This window comes from Oncorhynchus kisutch, linkage group LG3 (genome assembly GCF_002021735.2).
Source record: "Oncorhynchus kisutch isolate 150728-3 linkage group LG3, Okis_V2, whole genome shotgun sequence".
In the NCBI taxonomy this organism is placed as follows: domain Eukaryota; kingdom Metazoa; phylum Chordata; class Actinopteri; order Salmoniformes; family Salmonidae; genus Oncorhynchus; species Oncorhynchus kisutch.
Window position 1 is genome coordinate 29,265,126 of NC_034176.2, and position 21,399 is coordinate 29,286,524.

At 45.2% G+C, this 21,399-nt stretch overlaps 1 protein-coding gene across 1 annotated transcript in view; it reads right to left on the bottom strand.

The window, feature by feature from the left end:
* Positions 1-1,494: 1,494 nt before the first annotated feature.
* LOC109879776 (transcriptional activator MN1) overlaps positions 1,495-21,399 on the bottom strand; it is a 20,819-nt gene continuing 914 nt past the window's right edge. The window contains exons 2-3 of the mRNA XM_020471944.2: positions 17,664-21,325; positions 1,495-3,180 (exon numbers count right to left, since the gene is read on the bottom strand). Coding sequence (XP_020327533.1) covers positions 2,969-3,180; positions 17,664-21,246 — 3,795 coding nt within the window. The 5' untranslated portion in view covers positions 21,247-21,325 and the 3' untranslated portion in view covers positions 1,495-2,968. The remainder of the gene's footprint in view (positions 3,181-17,663; positions 21,326-21,399) is intronic.

Genomic DNA, 21,399 nt, shown 5'->3' on the forward strand with positions numbered 1-21,399 from the left:
TTGACAGCTCTTTGGTCTTGGCCATAGTAGAGTTTGGAGTGTGACTGTTTGAGGTTGTGGACAGGTGTCTTTTATACTGATAACAAGTTCAAACAGGTGCCATTAATACAGGTAACGAGTGGAGGACAGAGGAGCCTCTTAAAGAAGAAGTTACAGGTCTGTGAGAGCCAGAAATCTTGCTTGTTTGTAGGTGACCAAATACTTATTTTCCACCATAATTTGCAAATAAATTCATAAAAAATCCTACAATGTGATTTTCTGGATTTTTTTTCTCATTTTGTCTGTCATAGTTGAAGTGTACCTATGATGAAAATTACAGGCCTCTCTCATCTTTTTAAATGGGAGAACTTGCACAATTGGTGGCCGACTAAATACTGCTGTATCAAATACTTATGTCATGCAATAAAATGCAAATTAATTACTTAAAAATCATACAATGTGATTTTCTGGATTTTTGTTTTAGATTCCGTCTCTCACAGTTGAAGTGTACCTATGATAAAAATTACAGACCTCTACATGCTTTGTAAGTAGGAAAACCTGCAAAATCGTCAGTGTATCAAATACTTGTTCTCCCCACTGTATATACAGTATATATATATATATATAATCTGCTATGATAAAGCTGATCTATGACCTACAATATATACATATATATATTTATATTATACATTTATTTATATATATTTTAAATCTCATTGATCAAATCTCAACCAAATATTACCCATTGAAATTATGTGGTGTGCCCAATGGGCTATTTGTGTTCTACGTGCAGAGAGTGTGTTGGTGTACATGTGTGCATTCTTTCCAGTACAGAAGCTCTACAAGGCTGATACAGTGTTGTGTGTATGTGTGTTGTGTGGCAGGCAGGCATGCAATGGCGGGATGCAGGCTGATCACCAGCCCTGCTAGATAGCATTGATGTCTACACCTCGGAGGTGGCCCAAGGGGGAGCTATTGATTACCATTAAGCATCCATGCAGATGACCCATAAAGGGCAGGTGAGTGAGAGGGGGAGAAAAGCAGATGGGGGTGGAGTCCGAGAACAGAAGGAGGAGAAAGAGGGAGGGTGAGTCAGGCAATGAGGTAGACCTATAGAACATGCAGAGGAGAGGGAGAAAGACACTGAAGTAGTACTGTAGGCTAATCATTATTTGGCTTGATCGTAACTACCACCTTCCGATAAAAAATACTATATAATATCTTTCTGCCAGTTTAATTTGTTGTTGTTTTCTGCTGCTTTTTCTTGTCCTCCCGAAACAATGAATATCCCTGTGTAATACAGTGTATGAGATATCTTCTGAGTAGAGTGATATTTCCATTATTCAATTATTTGAAGTCATAAATTGTGACTTTATTGATATGACTGATAAATATAAGGGAAGAGAAAGGTGATACCTAGTCAGCTGCACAACTGAACGCATTCAACCTCAATTTGTCTTCCACATTTAACCCAACCCCTCTGCACAACATTAATAAAAACAAGCAATCATCAAATTCACCATTAACGTCATATTTATTGTTATTTAGTTACTCAATAAAACATATACAGATATATACAATATGCAGGAAAACAGACGACTGCACTTTACATATTATTAAAAAAAGAAAACAAAAAGAACCAGTTCGCACGTTGCCGTCACAGTCCTCCATCTATTGTTTCAGAAATTCAAATCCAACAGAAGCTTTATTTAAAGATGACAAGATTGCCTAACACACAGCAAATGTTCTCTTATTTTACATGTGCAATACCAATATTTTTTTTTTTCCATTTCCCTTATTAAATTGTTCTTTGACATCCCCTACTATTTCCACTGGCTGTATTGTATACCTGTGTTGGAGCCCAAGCTCAATACAAGAGGAAGGAAGTGAAAGAGAGGAATATGTATAAAGAAATCCCTTTTTGCTGATACCTTTTCCAACCCAAAAACAAACTATTTATCTCTCCATCTCCCTCCCCCTGCATCAGGGTTCAGGTCAGTTCTATTGAACCAGGATTTTGATTTGATTTGAGGAGGGTAGCCTGCTGAGGCTGTGAGGTATGGTGTCTCAAAGGGCCCAAATCTCATCAGGTTCCTGTGTCTCTGGCTGACAATGGGCTTCCCAGGCCTGAGGTTTGGTTGGAGGGGAGAGGTCCTGGTGACAGGGCTGCTCTCCTCCCTCTATACACCTGAGAGCCATGGGAGGGAGGAAGGGCTGGTTCACACATCCTCCATATTCTGGCTGACAAAGACCACCAAAGTCCCTCAACGGGTCAGTATGGGTCAGGGTGTCTCTGCCAGACCGAGGCCTGGGCTCAGTGATCTATACGCTAGTCTGGGGGCAGGCATAGTGGGTAGTACCATCTCCAGGCCGCAGAGAGAACCATGGCTAGGGGGTAAAGGTACAGGGGACAGCTCTAGTGGTGAGGACGATCACAAAGGTCCCAAATATTATGAGGCTATTTTTATCTAGAGAATATAACCAAACAGAGATTCAACACTGGTATTCCAATACAGCCAAGGTGATTTTTGTCTTATTGTTTCTTCAGTTTTAGTTTTTTCTTTTCCTCCATTGACATTTCTCCTTTTTTCTTAAAAATAAAATAAAATAAAAATAGATTGATTTGTGGTTTTCCAGATGTGGTCACCACTGACTAGAGCCCAAGCTGTATAGTCCAGCGATGCATGAGTGAGTGTGTATCCAAGATTGTTTTTGTGTGTGAGTGTGTATGCGAGCATGAGTGTGTATGTGCGAGCATGAGTGTGTATGTGTTGATGTGTGTGTACAAGTGTGTATGGGTGTGTATATGTCTTTCTCTCCCTGAACAGGCGAGAGCCGATGCAGTGGCCTCATCATCAACACCTTTATGTCGTCATCATCATTGCTGTCTTCATAGTTCTTATCTGCCACTGACTCTGACTCTCCCTCCCTCCCTCTCTCCCTCTCTCTCTTCATCCGATGTTCCCTCCATCTCCTGGCCTGGTTGTGTTCAGGTCAGGGCCGCCACAAAGGTCCCAAAGCGGTTGGAGATGTCGGAGTGCAGGGAGCGCCAGGAGGAGACGGGCCCCCCTCGGCCCTTACTGTCCCCGAGCTCATCTGTGCAGTGGACGGACAGGCACTGCAGGTGGCTCCCCCCATTGCCCCCTCCGGGCCCCTGGGCCCCCACCCCTCCTCCAGCCTTACTCTGAGACAGTTCCGACTCTGCACAGGAGAAACAAACAGAGAGAGAAGAGAGGGTTAGTGAGTTGGGCAGCACTGAGGAACACATCAACAAACCAAAAGAAACATACTTGGTTAATATGTAGATCACATTAGAATGAATCATGAAAGCCCCTTTATAAATGAAATAATAATTCTCACATCCCACTCAAAATCTGTCCAGTAAAATTACCTTAACTGCCCCACCTTCTCTTTGCCTGTGGTAACCACACAAACACACACACACACACACACACACAAATTCAGTCCTGGTTCCCCGTGCAAATGTGGAGCGCTCCTCAGTTACCTCTGGTCGTGAGGTCAGAGGGCTGACCTCTAACCCTACTTGACCCAATTTACTGGTATAATGACCCTGCTGCGGTATCGACCCCACGTCACCATGGTGTCAAAGCCCACATTAAATGGCCGCACCAAGCTTACGGAAAATCCATACATAGGTTTATCCAAGGTCGTATAAAAATCACCCGTGCGATTCTAGAGGAACATGGGGAACGCTGACTGTAGAGATGTATAACCCATCCTCCAAATCAAATCGCTTGTGCCATATAAGAACAAATGAACGAGAGCAAGATTGACGAGGACAGAACGTGCTAGGCTAAACTATACATAAAAGCAATGGCGTCACGTGTCATCTGCCATGATATAGACCCACAGCATACTGAGAGAGAGAGAGAGAGAGAGAGAGAGAGAGAAGAGAGGGAGAGAGAGAGAGAAGAGAGAGAGAGAGAGAGAGAGAGAGAGGGAGAGAGGGAGAGAGAGAGAGAGAGAGAGAGAGAGAGAGAGAGAGAGAGAGAGAGAGAGAGAGAGAGAGGGGAGAGAGGGAGAAGAAGAAAAAAGAAGAGAGCGTGTAGGTAGTCAGACTTTTACTCTCACTGGTTTCAGAAAGCCCTTTTGGTGACTGCAACATTGCATCATTTGTTTAGCGTCTGCCTCCAAGCACGCTCTGAGCATTAAATAAAGAGTGTGTGAACATGGTGGGATACCTGCTGTGAAAATCTATCAGGTTATTCCCATCTGTCCTTTGCACTCAAAACACTGTTCTGCTGTGTTCCTCAGCCACCCCTGTTATGTTACTACTGCAACGACAAAGACGTTTGTCTGAGGCCTTTGAGTGGGAGCGTAGCTGTAGAGACAGACAGGCTCTAAACAGCTCAGACATGCTGAGGTTCAGGCGCCAGAGACGGGAGAGACTATGATACACACTCTGCTCTGGGCACAGTGCCTGAACATCACACCACCACTACTCCACAGATCAGCCTCACTGTTCAACAAAGACAGAACGGAAGGAGAGAGAGAAGAGAAAAAAATATGACCTCTCTGTGTCACACTCTCTTTTTAGCTCTTCTCTCTCTTCCTAATTACTTTTTTGTTTCTCTCGCTCTCTGTATATATTTCTCCCTCACTTTGCTTCCCCGGAGCAGCTATGACGTAATGTTAACAACACACAGCCTGAGAAGCAAGGCCAGGGCAGGACAGAGTGGCAAATAGGGCAGGTAAGGAGGCAGGGTGGACAGGCTAGGGCCTGGAAGGCAGGGAGGCAGGGTGGACAGGCTAGGGCCTGGAAGGCAGGGAGGCAGTGAGGCAGGGTGGACAGGCTAGGGCCTGGAAGGCAGGGAGGCAGGGTGGACAGGATAGGGCCTGGAAGGCAGGGAGGCAGGGTGGACAGGCTAGGGCCTGGAAGGCAGGGAGGCAGGGTGGACAGGATAGGGCCTGGAAGGCAGGGTGGACAGGCTAGGGCCTGGAAGGCAGGGAGGCAGGGTGGACAGGATAGGGCCTGGAAGGCAGGGAGGCAGGGTGGACAGGATAGGGCCTGGAAGGCAGGGAGGTAGGGTGGACAGGATAGGGCCTGGAAGGCAGGGAGGCAGTGAGGCAGCTTTGCCCCCCAGCATGTCTGGGCCGTGACCACTGGAATGGAAAAGCGGAGGGATTTGGTAAAAGGTCAGGCAGCCAAGCTCCCGCATCTCTCTCCCTCCTCCTCCCCACAAATCACCCAGGGACTCAGGAGACTGAGTGGAGCGACGGTGGGGGAGAGAGGAAGGCAGCGGGGAGAGGGAGGTATGGGGATTAGTGGTGATTGTGGCAAGGGCCGGCGTTTGCCAGAGGGCCCTGCCATACACCACTGAACGGACGACAATCACACTGGGTGAGCCTGGACCACAACTCCTCCTCCCTGTGCTTCCTCATACCACTGAGCCCCCCCTCCAGCCCCCGCTGACAGCCCATGGTAGCTGGGCACAGCAGGGTCCACACCGGCCCGGATAGGCATCCAAGCGTTCCCCTGGCTCTTTGCTGATACACAGCAATCTGACAACACAACCACAAAACACACCGCCAACCACCGCCACTGCCAAATCCACACCACCTCTCAGCTGCCGCTACACACACACACACACACACACACACACACACACACACACACACACACACACACACACACACACACACACACACACACACACACACACACACACACACAGCCTGCGTGGTCCCAAAACAGACAGACATGGCCCCCAGCCTCATACATGCAAGGACAAGGACTGTAAACATCAAAGCAAGTGCACAGCGTACACATACTCGATACACACACGCAAACACACACACACTGTCATCCACTCCCACTGTCCCAGAGCCATGCTCAGATGTGAGCTCACGTGACAACGTTACTGACATTTATCAAAATAAAAACATCTGCATTACCAGTGATTACCATCTATTTCACATAAAGAATCATTTACCATGTAGTGATTGTCCACCAGTTTACTACTTTAAAAATATATGTTTTTATAATCAAAACACTGTGCCTCTCAAATGGTGTTATTAAAAGCAGAAAAATAGTGCTCTTTATAATATTTATTGAAAAATGATAAAGCTCTCCAGTTCAGGAGTAAGCCAGGTAATTGACCAGGCCGTACTATTACAATACAAATGGCATTAGAGTATCTGTGGATATTTCTAGTTAATACCCTGGGAGCCGAGAGAGATGGGATTCTGGTGGAAAATCGACATGCTACACTTAAATATTAAGCATTATCCATGGCAGTGTACTTGTTCAAAAGTGGAAACAGCGGTGTGAAATTTTACATCACACAGATCTAAATCCCAAATCACTGTGACATTTTACAAGCTGTGGATTCTTGCTTTCAATAAAAATGTACAGGTATCTTGTTAAGGTTGTTCAACGACTCACATTATATTGCCAAGCAGCATACTGTTCAGATCCACAGTAATATCTCAAGGATAGGCTATTCATCTCGGAGAATGAGTGTTTAGCTTCAACACCCAGGGGGAAATACCTAATAAAGAAGAAAACAATAATACCACAACCAACTAAGCTGAACCGCAAATACATTTACATCCCTAACCATATTACAACATCAGAAAAGATTAGCATGGCAATTGAAATGCTCAATTTGATATGATACACCTCTATTTCTCGCCTGTTTCTAAAAGTGATGTAATTCTGTGTGATTTACAGGGGGACTCCCCCACGTAGACTTGTAGAGCCGTCTCACAGACACAGCTACTGATGATTTACACAACAATGCTTTCCACTAGTGTCATGAAGAGAACATGCACAGCACAGCACACCGCTCAGTTTGTGTTTCTCTGTCTGGCTGACACCAATGTTTCGCAGCACTGACGGCCTGACACTAGCACACATGTCGTACCAGCAGTTCTCCACGTCTATAAACAACACTGGGAAGTTTCCTTATTGAACAAAAAATAAATATAATATTCTCTGAATCGAAATATAATTGTCAAGGTCAACAAATGATTCAACTTTATTGTAAATTGATGAAGATAATGGTCATTATTAGGTTTTAAATGCATTTCAAAATGAAGTATTATGATAATAGCTAAATATGTATTATGTACCCGCCTTTGTGTAGGGTGCATTGAAGTAAATACGAGAATACACTGTGTGTGTGTGTGTGTGTGTGTGTGTGTGTGTGTGTGTGTGTGTGTGTGTGTGTGTGTGTGTGTGTGTATGTGTGTGTGTGAGCACCTTGGCGTTCACTGGCCTCGCTTTCGGAGCCGAAGAGTTCCGGCCGTCCCATGCGGTAGCCCTCTGCCCTTTCTATCCCAAACTATACTTCCATGACGACACTTCACCTTTAACCCCTTGCTCTCCAGGGCTCGACCCCATCCTCACTGAACACAAACCAGCCCAATCAGCCTCTACACTCTCTGACAAAAACACCCAGAGGCCTCTGCTCCTATGACAGTGAGTGAATTCAGGTCAGATTCCTTTAGCATAACAACTAACACTAAAGCCATGAGAGAACATTCTATGTCCGGGAGCACAATGCACACATCACAATGCATAGATACAACGTCTGGTTTTCGACAATGTGAGGAGTAATGGTAAAAAAAGAAATGCCTAATTTCCACTACAACAAGGCTTAGTTTGGACGTTTAGGTCTTTTAACACTTTTCCTGAAGGTTTACAGTGCCTAAGAGCAGGACCTGTGCTCCGGTACCTCAGGTACTAGCTACTGCGCTAAGCAGATCACCCAGCTGAGCAATGACAATGAGACTGTTATGTGACCGCTTAAAGTCAGAATGACAAAAAACACCAAATAATTTGTCCTACGTTCTCTGCTTCCAACTAGGTGTGTGAGTGTCTACAGGAATCCCTGTTTGAGAAATAAGAGGACAACCCCAGGTATCTGATGGTGGCCTGGGGGTTGGTGATTGGGGTGGGGGAGTATGGCATGGGAGGCCTTCTACAACCCCCCACCACCACCACCACATGGTGACCTTTCCCTCAGAGTAGGGAGGATATGGAGAGGAGGGGTTACATTTCACAAGCGAGGGCACAGGGGTTATTTTGGATTGAATTTCCTCTCTGTTCCCTGGCAACAAGAAGGACAAAAACTTGCCCAGGCAGGCAGACCTTGGCTCGGTCTCCTCCTCAGCCATTCTCTAGTACACACACATCTCCCCCTTAGGCCGCAAGACGCGCTTAGGAAACTAGACACAAATGGGAACACGGGAAGTGATTTAGTACCCCCTGCATAAATCAAAACCATGTCCAGGACCTGTCATCCATGTCATCCAAGTAGGTGACATATTGATCTACGTCTCGCTCTCTATTTTGTTTCAGCCTGTCACTACACACTCTGTTTATGTATATTTGGCCATTTGGAAACACCAACCACTCATGACAATAGTGGGAATTTAGGGATTATGAGCATCTGTTAGGGAGGGGCTGGGAGGGGGGGTGCTGGGGGTTATCGAGGCTGACCTGCTCAGCCCCACAACACTTAACATGCAATCTTTAATTCAAGCTAGTCCTCCGTTGAAGAAGTTAGGTTGCCAATTTACAGAAAGTTACATTTTATTTTCACATATCTTTCTTTTCATGTGATAGAAATGGTTTACAACTTGAAATCAAATGACTAATTAGAATTGATTGAAATAATAATTGTCCTTTGAATAAATAAATACATTTACCCTTGATTGAAGAAAATAATGATATTTACTTAGAAATTAACATAATATGATCTTCAAAATCATAAGCACCAGTTGCACAAAAAAAAAAGTCAAATGTTCTATTTTTCCAATTTTTAACTATGCAACAAACCTTAAAAGAGTGCAATCAAAATGTCTATAATTATCGAGGTAAAAGCAGTGGTGTAAACTAACTAAGTAAAAATACTAAGTAAAGTACTACTTAAGCAGTTTTAGGGGGTATCTATACTATATTTATACTATATTTTTGATAACTTTTACTTTTATTCCACTACATTCCTAAAGAAAATAGTATGTAGTTTTTACTCCCATACATTTTCCCTGACACTCAAAAGTACGGGTTACATTTCGAATACTCAGGCAGGACAGCAATAACGTCCAATTCATATAGCATGTTGTCATCCCTACTGCCTCTTATCTGGTGGACTCACTAAACACAAATACTGCGTTCGCAAATTATGCCGTTTGGTTTGCTTAAAATAAGGAATTTGATGTATAGTATTTACTCACAGAACGGGACCGCCGAGTGCTGAAGCGCGAGGCGTGTAAAAATGGTCAGTCCTCAGTTGCAACACTCAACTATCGAGTTCCAAATTGCCTCTGGAAGTGACGTCAGCACAAGAACAGTTCGTCGGGAGCTTCATGAAATGGGTTTCCATGGCCGAGCAGCCGCACACAAGCCAGAGATCAGCATGTGCAATGCCAAACGTCGGCTGGAGTGCTGTAAAGCTCACCGCCATTGGACTCTGGAGCAGTGGAAACGTGTTCTCTGGAGTGATGAATCATGCTTCACCATCTGGCAGTGCGACGGACGAATCTGGGTTTGGCGGATTCCAGTAGAATACATAGTGCCAACTGTAAAGTTTGGTGGAGGAGGAATAATGGTCTGGGGCTGTTTTTCATGGTTCAGGATAGGCCCCTTAGTTCCAATGAAGGGAAATTTTAACGCTATAGCATACAATGACATTCTAGACGATTCTGTGATTCCAACTTTGTGGCAACAGTTTGGGGAAGGCCCTTTCCTGTTTCAGCATGACAATGCCCTCGTGTAAAAAGCGAGATCCATACAGAAATGGTTTGTCGAGATTGGTGTGGGAGAACTTGACTGGCCTGCACAGAGCCCTGACCTCAACCCCATCGAACACCTTTGGGATGAATTGGAATGCCGACTGCGAGCCAGGCCTAATTGCCCAACATCAGTGCCCGACCTCACTAATGCTTTTGTGGTTGAATGGAAACAAGTCCACACTGCAATGTTCCAACATCTAGTGGAAAGCCTTCCCAGAAGAGTTGAGGCTGTTATAGCAGCAAAGGGTGGACCAACTCCATATTAATGCCCATGATTTTGGAATGAGATGTTTGATGAGCAGGTGTCCACATCATTTTGGTCATGTAGTGTATCTTTACTTTTACTCAAGTATGACAATTGAGTACCTTTTCCACCCCCACCCCTGGTTTAAAAGTATAGTTCTGTGTGGTATAATGACAGTATTAAGCCTTAGTCCCTCAAACTCAGCTCTGGACCTCAAAGCCAGACTCCAAACAGACTCCAAACTATTGTTTCTAACATCTGAATGTCTAATATCTGACCTGAAAAATATAAAGAGTCCAGGAGAATGGAACTGGGTAGAAAAGGAAATATTTATTTTCTCTCTTTCTCGCTTTAAAATTATGCAAATGACAGCCATTAACATCCTGCTTGCCTCGACAGTGAAACCTCAGATGTTCCCAGAAAAAACTGAAACTTCTTTCCATCTTGCTCGCTTTTGCTATCACTCCATCAGTCTCTCCTCCTCTCTCCCAGGAGAAACAGCTATCACTCCATCAGTCTCTCCTCCTCTCTCCCAGGAGAAACAGCTATCACTCCATCAGTCTCTCCTCCTCTCTCCCAGGAGAAACAGCTCTGGTGTCATAACTCATTTGTCAATTTGTCAATACAAATTAAAGACGCCTGACGACTACCTGTATGCCAAATAGCAAAACTGCTGCTGGCGGCATGACAACACCTCCACACACACACACACACACACTGACACAGACACACACACTAACACACACACACTGACACAGACACTAACACACACACACTGACACACACACACACACACACACACACACACACACACACACACACACACACACACACACACACTGACACAGACACTAACACACACATACACACTGACACAGACACTAACACACTGACACAGACACACACACTAACACACACACACTGACACACACACACACACACACACACACACACACACACACACACACACACACACACACTGACACAGACACTAACACACACACTGACACAGACACAGACACACACTGACACAGACACACACTAACACACACACACTAACACACATAAACTGACACACACATACCCCTCCATTCTACGCGCTATCCAAGGAGAATATTCACCACACGTACGCTGAGACAAGTTTGAGTTCATTTCAGTGCTCTTCCCCAGGGAAAGCAAAATACCGGATGAGCTGCTATTTTGAAGAATCAGAAATCCAGCGAGCAAAAGGACTGACACCTTTGTTTACACTTTCCTCTCTACACCAGTAAGAAAGATGTTTTTTAACACGGCTCCTTTGACTGTCAGTGGTTGTAAATGTCTTGCAAAGCAAAGCCCTCAGCATACAGTGGATACACACCTACACACAATCATCTAGAAACAACATTTTCAAACTAGATTTTACACACTCCAAACTACAGGCCTAAAAATATGAAAAGGATTGTTCTAAGCTGCAGTGTCTATAAGACAGAAGACTACACAGCTAAACTATGCTGCTACTGCGCTTGCCTGGCACTCAGATGGACCAGTATTATAAGTGCTAGCAGCTCATGGAAAAATTGCAATGGTTTTGTTTTCATCGCATGCCATCAGTACTGATTACTACAAATCTATTGGGTTTTACTGTGGATTACTACAACCTAGTAGGGGTTGTCCTTCAATCAGACCAAACGGACTGCAAGCCGGCCAAACTGACGTAGAGCTAAAATAAGTTGTGGTGAACCCTGACATAACTAGTCAGATACTTTAAGGTAGAAAGATCCAACTTTACATTTCTCAAAGTCTGCACTTTCCTGATATTTACAGCTAACTGTAATATGATCCTCACATAAGAAAGTCTAACACCTCATTTTTCTTCATTATCTGTCAATAACCATGTCAACTGACAGGAGGTTCCACAAGATGAATTGGCACTTTTTGGCAACAATATTACCAGGACAATTTCTGTGATTATGATAACTATTATTATTACTGCAGTATGAGAAAGTGCAGACAGTGCTACACTGTCTGGCCTTGTGTTGTTGAGGAAGTCAATACGGAACACCTTGTAATGATGAATCTGGAACACGGACCTCCCCAAGCTGTTTTCTCTTCATTCAACCAAATGTCAATCACATCTTTAAGAAATCACATCTTTAAGAAATCACATCTTTAAGAAATCACATCTTTAAGAAAGGAAATACAGGACATGAAAATGAGTCATGTGATTTGAGAGTTGTCCACGGAGTGAAATGTCAATAGACCAACAGAGATGGGAAAGTGGGGTGGTCTTTTAGGAATATTCCACTTTCTTCCCAGGTCGCTTTAGGTGGCATGTCAATACGCCTGTTCTTTTTTATGCTTAGACACCCCTAATCAGGGTGTCTAAGCATGACAAGTCCCCTCTCTACCCACTGCTCTCCTACCTGCCAACAGCAAGCTGGAGCATCCTCAACCACAACTAGAACAGTGACTGTGTTTCGTGGGAGACCATGTTCATTCAGAGGAGAGATCCTCACACTGTGTGTACAAAGTGATAACACACAGTAAATAACAAAACCAACACAACTTTCACTGTGTGGTCAAAACGGAAGCAAAAACTCTCAAAATAAAAATACAACCAACTGAATCATTTCCTAGGGCGACAAGTTGCCTGTTATCAAGAGTGTGCATGTCTTTCAAAACAAACCGTCAGATCCTGGCTATGATATAAGGAGCAGAGAGGGAGAGAGGGTGAGGGAAAAAGACAGATGAAAAAGAGGAGGGGGAAATGTATTCACTCATCACTTTGGTGAGAATTCAGCCAAGTTCCTTCACTTCACGGACAACGGGCATCTTTAGTTAAAGCAGGGTCTAAAGGCCCCATGCCTACAGCAGACATGACTGTGTCTTAGGGACTAGCTTTGGCTGCTTGGTATCACACAGATCGGATACGCTATGGATGGGTCCAATTGGGGCCGTTACTGCAGAACATATCACTTTGTAAATAACCACAGTGGGACCTCATACAGAAAAAGCTGAGACACACTGTGTGAACAGACATCAACACATAAAATACAACAAACACATTTTTGTTCATTTTGTTCTTTAACAGTATCATAATTAAACAATAAGGCACGAGGAGGTGTGGTATATGGCCAATATACCACGGCTAAGGGCTGTTCTTCTGCACGACGCAACGCAGAGTGCCTGGATATAGCCCTTAGCCGTGGTATATTGGCCATATTCCACAAACCCCCAAGACGCCTTGTTGCTATTATAAACTGGTTACCAACGTAATTAGAACAGAAGAGACACCAGGGCTAAGGGCTGTGTCCAGGCACTCTGCGTTGTGCATAAGAAAATCCCTTAGCCATGGTATATTGGCCATATACCACACCTCCTCGGGCCTTATTGCTTAATTAACCCAAAGAAGCTACTATAGAATGACCTGTACAATGCATTAATTGCATTATCAAATTCCATATTCCTATGAGGCACTTGTGGCACCAAGCTCTGGCCTGAAAACATCACCTATACATCCACTGGCTCCATTACCAATATACCTGATAATACAGTCTGTTCTGTGATCTCCGACTCCTGCACTGGCTGAGACCTCACCTATATTCACAGAGCCCCAAACACCACAGGTCCTTTCCTCCCAGTGGCACTACCACTAGTATCCCTGCTAGACACAAGGAGGCTTATTACCAAATGTCACTGCAACCATCCCCCTCCCCAAATAAACACAGGCCCATAACCCACCTGTCTCAATTGGGCGGTTAAACTCAACTTCCTGTAAAAACACTGAGTGCAGCCTATAAAGCGCCCAATTAACACAATTACTCAGGACTCCCACTATTAAAGGCCCAGTGCAGTAAAAAGGGTTTTCCTTTGTTTTATGTGATATTGTACAACAGCTGATGAAACTAACACTGTAAAAATGTGATCAGTCTTTTTTCCTGATAATTGAAAATACAATGTACACATGACCTTTTAATCAGCAGGTTTCCATGAGCGGGAGTTTTGGCTTTCCATGGTGGCATCACCATGAAGTAAATTGGTTAATAGACCAATAACAAACGGAGTTCCAAACCTCTCTGCCCAAAAACAGCTAGTTTTCAGTTTCCCCATTCCCAGACAGTGCTAGTAAAATTATTGCTTGAGAAATAGTTTTGAGCTAAAAAGCTATATTTGCCCATTTAAATGGAAATCTATTACAGTAAGGTACTTAATTATTACCCAGAAATAATTTGATATTGATCTAAAAACGGCTGCACTGGGCCTTTAAAGCTGCTCCCAGGATGTCAGGACCTATGCAGACCCCCACCCCATCCCTAGCTTCAGGACACTGTGATGGGAGATAGGACAGAGGCATGAGGACAGATACCAGGAGAGAGGGTTGCCAAAACTTTAAACTAAATTAATGTGATACACCCCTGGTGCACAACACCTAAAAGGGTGTCATATGATCAACTCCGAGGGTGACATGGAAAAATGATCAAAATGCGTGGAAAATGTTTTACTTCAATACAAATTATCCATATGATCAAGAACGTGCTGCTTAGCAAAATGTGCTGTGTATTCAATCAAAATGTGTGATCTGAAAACGTTTTCATTGATTCGCCACATCATACGGGAATGAAACGGTAGCATGATCAAATTCTGATGTAAAAAATATATATACAAATTGTTCTATTTCTAAATTGTAGACCAACTATCATTAGCATTAAAACATTATTCGTATTATTATTACTATTACATGCTAACTATAATTTATCTTGTGAATAGTAGGAATACTGATAACCTTGATATCTAACAAGACAATTTAAAAAGAAAACTACAAAACTATGTTAAACTTTCACTGTAACTTAGCAATAGGGCAGAATCCAGGCACAGGCAATGACCATGTTAGGGTTCACCTGTTAACCAGCTGGTAGACTTGCAACAAGACATTAGAAACAAAACAAATAGTCTCCATGACTTGCAAAAACAGACAAATGCCTACATTCATCAATATTTTTATTCCACTTCCACACAGCTCAACTTCAAAGTTCCATGAAATCTTTAAAATATGACTTTTAGAATTCAGGGATTTAGCATTTTGCAAGAGAATATGTCAAATAATTTCATAACTGTTCATTGATTGTGCCTAGGTGTAATATTTAGGTTAATACATACATGCAACTAAATAAGGCGCTAAATAAGGCGCTATTTATGTTTATCTGAAACTTGTGGTTTAATTTGACTGCAGAGACATTTGCGCGTCTCTGAAACACATCCAATTCAATCTTAAAATCAAGCAACACACCTTAACCCTTTTTCATCTTTTCCGTCTGCAGCACTCAAATGAGAAACTGTCAAGAGACATGGTTTGTGCTAACTAGCTATCGATTTCGCCCAAGCGACATGCGTTTCATGCTTGCAGGGAGGGGAATTGGAGATGGGAAAATTTGCGGAGATAGTGAGGAGAGACGGGAGAGAATAAATACTTTAACAAAATCGAGATGGCCGCTGTTGCTGTGCATTTTCTGTAGAATAGCCTACGTGCGCCTCTCTAAGACATATGGGTCTTGAAAAAAATGGACAGAGGGAGAATGTGGCCGGTCTGGTTGACCTCTGTCTCCTAAACAATGCGCCTTGATCACAGATTCCGTGCATGGAGCCCCCTCTCCTCTCTGCTCCCACAGTTAGTCAGAACAAAGGGATATTGAATAAATATGCGCTGGGGGCTACCTATTCACGTGAGAAAAGGCGTTTTGGTGGCTTGTCTCTGGCCGTGGCGATTTAATTATGCGTGTTTCACTGCTACCCCGCCGCCTTTTGCAGCACTGACTGACTACAATTTCTATTTATCTATAGCTTTTGTAATGTCCCATACAAAAAGTGGCCTAACAAAATACATCAAGACACAAGAGGACATTTGCACAGAAACATATCCCACCGTACGCTTAAAAGAGGACATGCACCAGAAATATTGAATTAATAACTTGAATTTAAATATGAAGTAGTCTTACGTTTGTTCTTTGATTAATGGATTGGTGGAGCAGTCAACTAAAAGTCACTTCAGCACTGAATTAAATTGAATGTGCTTGTTGTAGCTATAGCCTAGTCTCAATATAAACAATATAGGAAATTACAATGGGAAATAATAATAACCATAAGCATTATTTCCACATTTTCTTTAATTACCTGGTTATGAACTAAAACGAACCAGAAGACTTAGGTATGACCGGTAATGTATAGACAGTAGAAAATGATTTGTGTTGTTTAATGTCAAAAGATGATTGACAGCCGTTTTCAAACCGCTGACGTACAATGTAAAGGGCCAGCCAGCGTTTCTAATCACACTATACCAATTTCAACAAGCACTTAAAATTATACAACAGTGTCGTGGTATAGGACACTAAATACATTTGTTTTTCAATTATTTACAGAAAGAACCATTTGTGTACCGTGACCAACCATTTTTTTCCGAAACCAATGCAGGCAGAAAAACAGTCTGGCAATAAAATAGAACCCAAACTTTTAAACAAATGACAAAAACTGAATTAGACTTGCATTCTTCTTCTTATTCTTACTCTTATAATTATCACTGTTATTATTATCATTGTCTAATAGTATTACCATTTTCAATGTAAATCTTTCCATTCGTGGACACATCATATTTAGGAAACACAAAGTTAATAAATAAAAGCTTAAGATACTCTTGTTTATAGTAATTTCACTTCCCTTCCCTTCTCAATATGGACTAAATCTAAAATCAATCCAGTCTCCAATCACGTATTTTATCCAATCACGTATTTTTAGTAATAACAAAAACAAACAGATATGTATGGAGGGGAAACCTGCTGTTAAAACGCATCTCCTCAGAAACCTATTCATCTTCTCAGTGTAGTTGTTCACTCTGAAACCCCAGATAAAGAACCACAGGAAATGTTGACTTTTCTCGGGCTGTTATTTTGAAGTCCCTCTACAAGAGAAGAATCCATTACAAGCACCAAATAATAAGTTAAGGATTACTTAGAACAACAAATCTAACTACAAGTCAATGTTTTTAAATGTTCCTGGTTAGTGCTAGGTATTTCATTTCGAATCGTTAAATAGCCTGTGGTCCAATAGCCTATCCCTTGTGTAAAAACGATTACAAGTCAGAAATTAATTATTTATGTTTCTACATGTAAAGCTCGATTCGAGTAAATACCTGATTTATATTTTTCAATAGAATATGTGAAACAGAACATTGAGATTTTTGCCTCTCAAAGTCCACAAGACTCGAAGTTACGGAACAACCCTCCACGCTGTCTACAGTGCTTAGGCTATACTCAAAGACGGCAGTGCAAGAAGAGAGCCTGCTTGTCTCCAATTCAACTCATGCAAGTTTAAATACTAATCTTATCATATATAATCTTGTAGCCTCCTATATAATGATATTGTCCACACCACAATATTGTTGACTTGAGATAATCATATCCTCAGAAACAGATTTCCAAATAACTGCAGACATAGGCTACAAGCACAAAGGAAGTCCTTCGTGACTTATTTTAGTCTAGAGTTTAAATCATTTTTTACTCATCTGAGAGGCAAAACAACACTATGTGCTGATAAGTTGATTGACTGCCATAAAAGTGTGTGTGTGTGTGTGTGGACAGTAATAAGACACTAATAGTCAGATAGTAAAACAATGTGGCAAATATGATCATAGAGCATATTGAATTACCTTCTTTGCTGTTATTCTGGCTCTTAGTCTTTTCCCAGGGTGCCATGGCCTTGTCATCCTCTGGCCCATCCATCATGGCCTTGTCGCTGGGCACATACCAGGTGGCGTGCTGCTCTGCCATTAGAGTGTCAAGGTCAATAGTGCCCATTGAGCCCTTCCCAGCATCCGGGCTGCAGCTCGCCAGCTCATTGTCTTCGTTCTGTGAGGGACAGTCGCCACTCTTTTTACCATTCTTCATGGCCAGGGGCTGGTCCTCTGAGATGCTGAACTGCTGCCGCTGCAGCTGGATCTGGGCCTGCAGTATCTCCAGAGGGTGGATGTCGTCCTGGCCAGAGGTGCTGGATGGGGTGCGTACCTGCTCCATCCCAGGTGTGCCTGGGTGACCGACTCCGTTGCCCACCGTGCCCCCACCAGCACTCAGTCCATAGCTGTCGGGTGTCGAGGTAGTGTGATTGGTAATGCCCTGCATGCCTAGGGGCTTCTGCCCATTCATCAGGCCATGTTCCCCCCTCTGCAGCTTGGGTGAGACGGTGATGTGCGGACTGCGGTTGGGCTTGGTGACAGGAGCACCTCCTGCATCTGAGCTAGAGGACACCTCATCCTCATTGATGTAGTGGGTGCTGACATCGTCAGGAAGGTCCACGTGCGGTGAGTTACTGTTAGATTTGGTGACACTCTGAATGCCACTGTCCAGAGAAGACATCAGGTCTGCCTGGTCCCCCAGCATCTGGTCATCTCCCTTTCCCCAGGAGGGGGACGGGAGGGGTTTCTCATGGGGCGTACCCCCACCCCTCTCCCCAACGCCAGCTGAAGGGGGTTGCTGGCCTGGACTTACAACAGGGTTTCCGCTGTCAGAGGAAAAAAAGATCCCAGGGCTCACATGCCCGCTGTCCCTTTTTCTCCTCCCTCTCCCTCTCCCGTTCCCTGTTGCTGCTTTCCCCTCACTGCATGGGGTAGCGTCCATGTTGTAATTTGGGGAGAGGGCACTGGCTTCCCCCTGCAGCGTCTGGTTTTGACCTGCAGGCTTTATGTTGCTATTCCCAGTGCCAGGCATCTGGCTGTTCTGGGAAGTGCCGCTCTGAAAATACTCAGGACCAGCACTGCCAGTCCCGTTAACTGTGCTGCTATTAATGTCCTGCTCCGTCTGACTCAGTTTTCGCTTGCCCTCATTTTGGTTCTTCTTGTTGAATGTTACGTTTAGGTTGGGAGCCCCTAGGCTAGCTATCATGTTCTGACAGGCTGTGGAAAGGGCTGCCAGGCAGCTCTGCCCGAAAACATTGTCTTTAGTGCTGGTTTTGCTAAAGTTCCCCAGGGAGAGTGCCCCAAGCTTACTGACAGAGGACCGCTGGCCTGGGGGGAACTCAGATGGAGTAGGGTAGCTCCCTGGTGAGGTGTTCACCCCCTGGGGATTGCTATGTGGTGGCCCTTGACGGTTTGTCCCTCCATAAGGAAACGTTGGTTGAGCTCCCATGGATGGCCCGGCGGGGAAGTCAGCTGGCCGCCTATCTGATGGTGCGTTGGGGTGTCCTACTCCAGCTCCGGGGGACTGCATCTGGGAGAGGTTGCCCATGTTGTTGCCAAACTGGGGGTGCATACGAGGGGAGTGGAGGGCCTGTACATGCCCATCTCCAGGTATCCTCATTGGCTCCTGCATGCCCATCCCATTCATGCCCGGCCTGAACATCATACCAGCTCCGTTCTGCTGCAGCCCCATGTCGTGGGCCCCAGCCTCCCCGCCCGTTCCCCCCATACGCCGTGACATGATCTCTCCTGGTGGGTGGGACCCGGGGAACCAGTTCTCCTGAGTTATATGAGGGTTCTGACCCTCAAAGTTTGGCATCCTGCCTCCATTCTCCCTGTCAAAGTTGGGCTGAGGCATGCTCCCCACTGGGCCTCCATGAACCATGGGGCCCGGAGGCACGTCGCCGTGGTGACCTAGCTGCTGCAGGCTGGGCTGCCTCATCCTCTGCTGCTGGTTCCGAGAGGCCATCTGCTTGATCATCATGGCCGCGTTCTGCCGCTGTTGCAGAGACTGCTGCTCAGGCCCGGCATGCTGGAGTGGACCCGGGGGGAAACCGTCTGTTACAGGTGGGGTGAACTCACCAGGAAGGCCAGGGTAGGCAGAGGGAGAGAGATGGTTCTCCATGCCCTGCGCATTGTGCATGCCACTGCCCCACGTGCCACAATTCTCCCCTCCCTGTGCGTTAGGGAACTCAAATCTGGGCCTTTTTGCCATGTTCATATAAGGACTGTCAAAGTGTTGCAGCCTCTGATTTGGAGGCTGTTGGGCGGGAGGAGGGGGAGCCGGCTGTTGCATATTAAACATGGGGTCCCCATAGGGGTGCTGGCCCCTATTTTCCAGTCTGTGAATAGGATACTCAAACTGGTTGTGTTGGCCAGGCATCATGACGCCACCATCCAGCATGTTGGTGTTGGTGGAGCCCGACTCAGACTGGGGAGGCCGGGGGAGGCCTGGGGGGCATGAGTTCTGTCGTGCTATCAAACCAGCCTGCTGCTGCATGAGAGTGTGTCTGGCACTGACCCCCGGGTCCATCCCCACTGGCATCTTACGGCCATTCCCAAAGCGCTCAAAAAACACTCCATGCTGTGGGGGAGGCTGAGGCTGCTGGGGCTGTGGGGGAGGCTGCTGGTGCCCTTTGGAGATGCCCTGTATACCCGGTGTCCGAGCCATGGCAGGGTTTCCAGGGAAACTGCCACCAGCCACCGGCCTTCCTGGCCCAAAGTGGGGCAGCTGAGAGTCTGATTCTGATGGAGAAAATACAGGTACGTCAAAATGTCCAGTTGGGGGCTCGCTTGGGAAATTATACTCTAATCCCTCCACAGCACCCTGATTGGGCATCCGTCGAGGCTCCAGACCATGGGTCTCCGAGGAGGAAGAGGAGGAGGAGGGCAGACCATGGAAGGATGCTGCCCGGTTAGGTGACTGGTCCAAGGGTAGACAGGGGGCAGGGACAGCGTGGTTGCCGCTTGGGGGGCCGTGGTGCTGGAACTCAGGCATGTTACTGGATCTTTGCTGCTGTTGCTGCTGCTGGGAGAAGCTGTCCCCTGCCTGGCCCTCAGCAAGGGGGTCAAACCCCTCTCCAAAGCCCTGCTGGGGCCCCATGCCGTTGTTGTTGTAGCCCATCAGTCTGCCACCATGCAGGCAGGATGAGGCTGGGTCTGGGCCTCCAAAATTCCCACTGAAATGAGGATGGTGTTGATGAGGGTGAGACTGGTGGCCATGGGGATGGCCTTGGTGAGGTTGCTGGTTGTTAAAAAATCCATGCATTGGTCCTTGCTGCTGCTGTTGCTGCTGGAGTCCGCTGCCTGCATGCATGTCTGAGTGGCCCCTGGGATGAAAGCCACCATACTGCTCACCGTTCATGTTCATATTGAGCCCAAGCATCGGAGGCTCGTTCAGAGGGCCCATGCCCGGCTCCACTGCACCAGGCGTGCCTCCTGCATGAAAGCCAGGGCTTTTGTAATGGGAGCTCATGTTCAGTCTTGGCTGGTTTATGTTTCTCTCTGACTGGCCAGGGTTTCTGCTATTAATCTGAGAACCAAACTGCTCCAGCCCAAACATACTTCCCCGCTATCAATCCCGCATGACAGCCAGCTCAGCTGGCATAGGCAGTCTATCGTTAGCCTCAGTTTTCCTTCCTCTACACACAAAAAAAACAGGACAAAAACGAAAAGAGATGAGAAATGCCTCAATAGGCCAGATGGGCAATTTTGA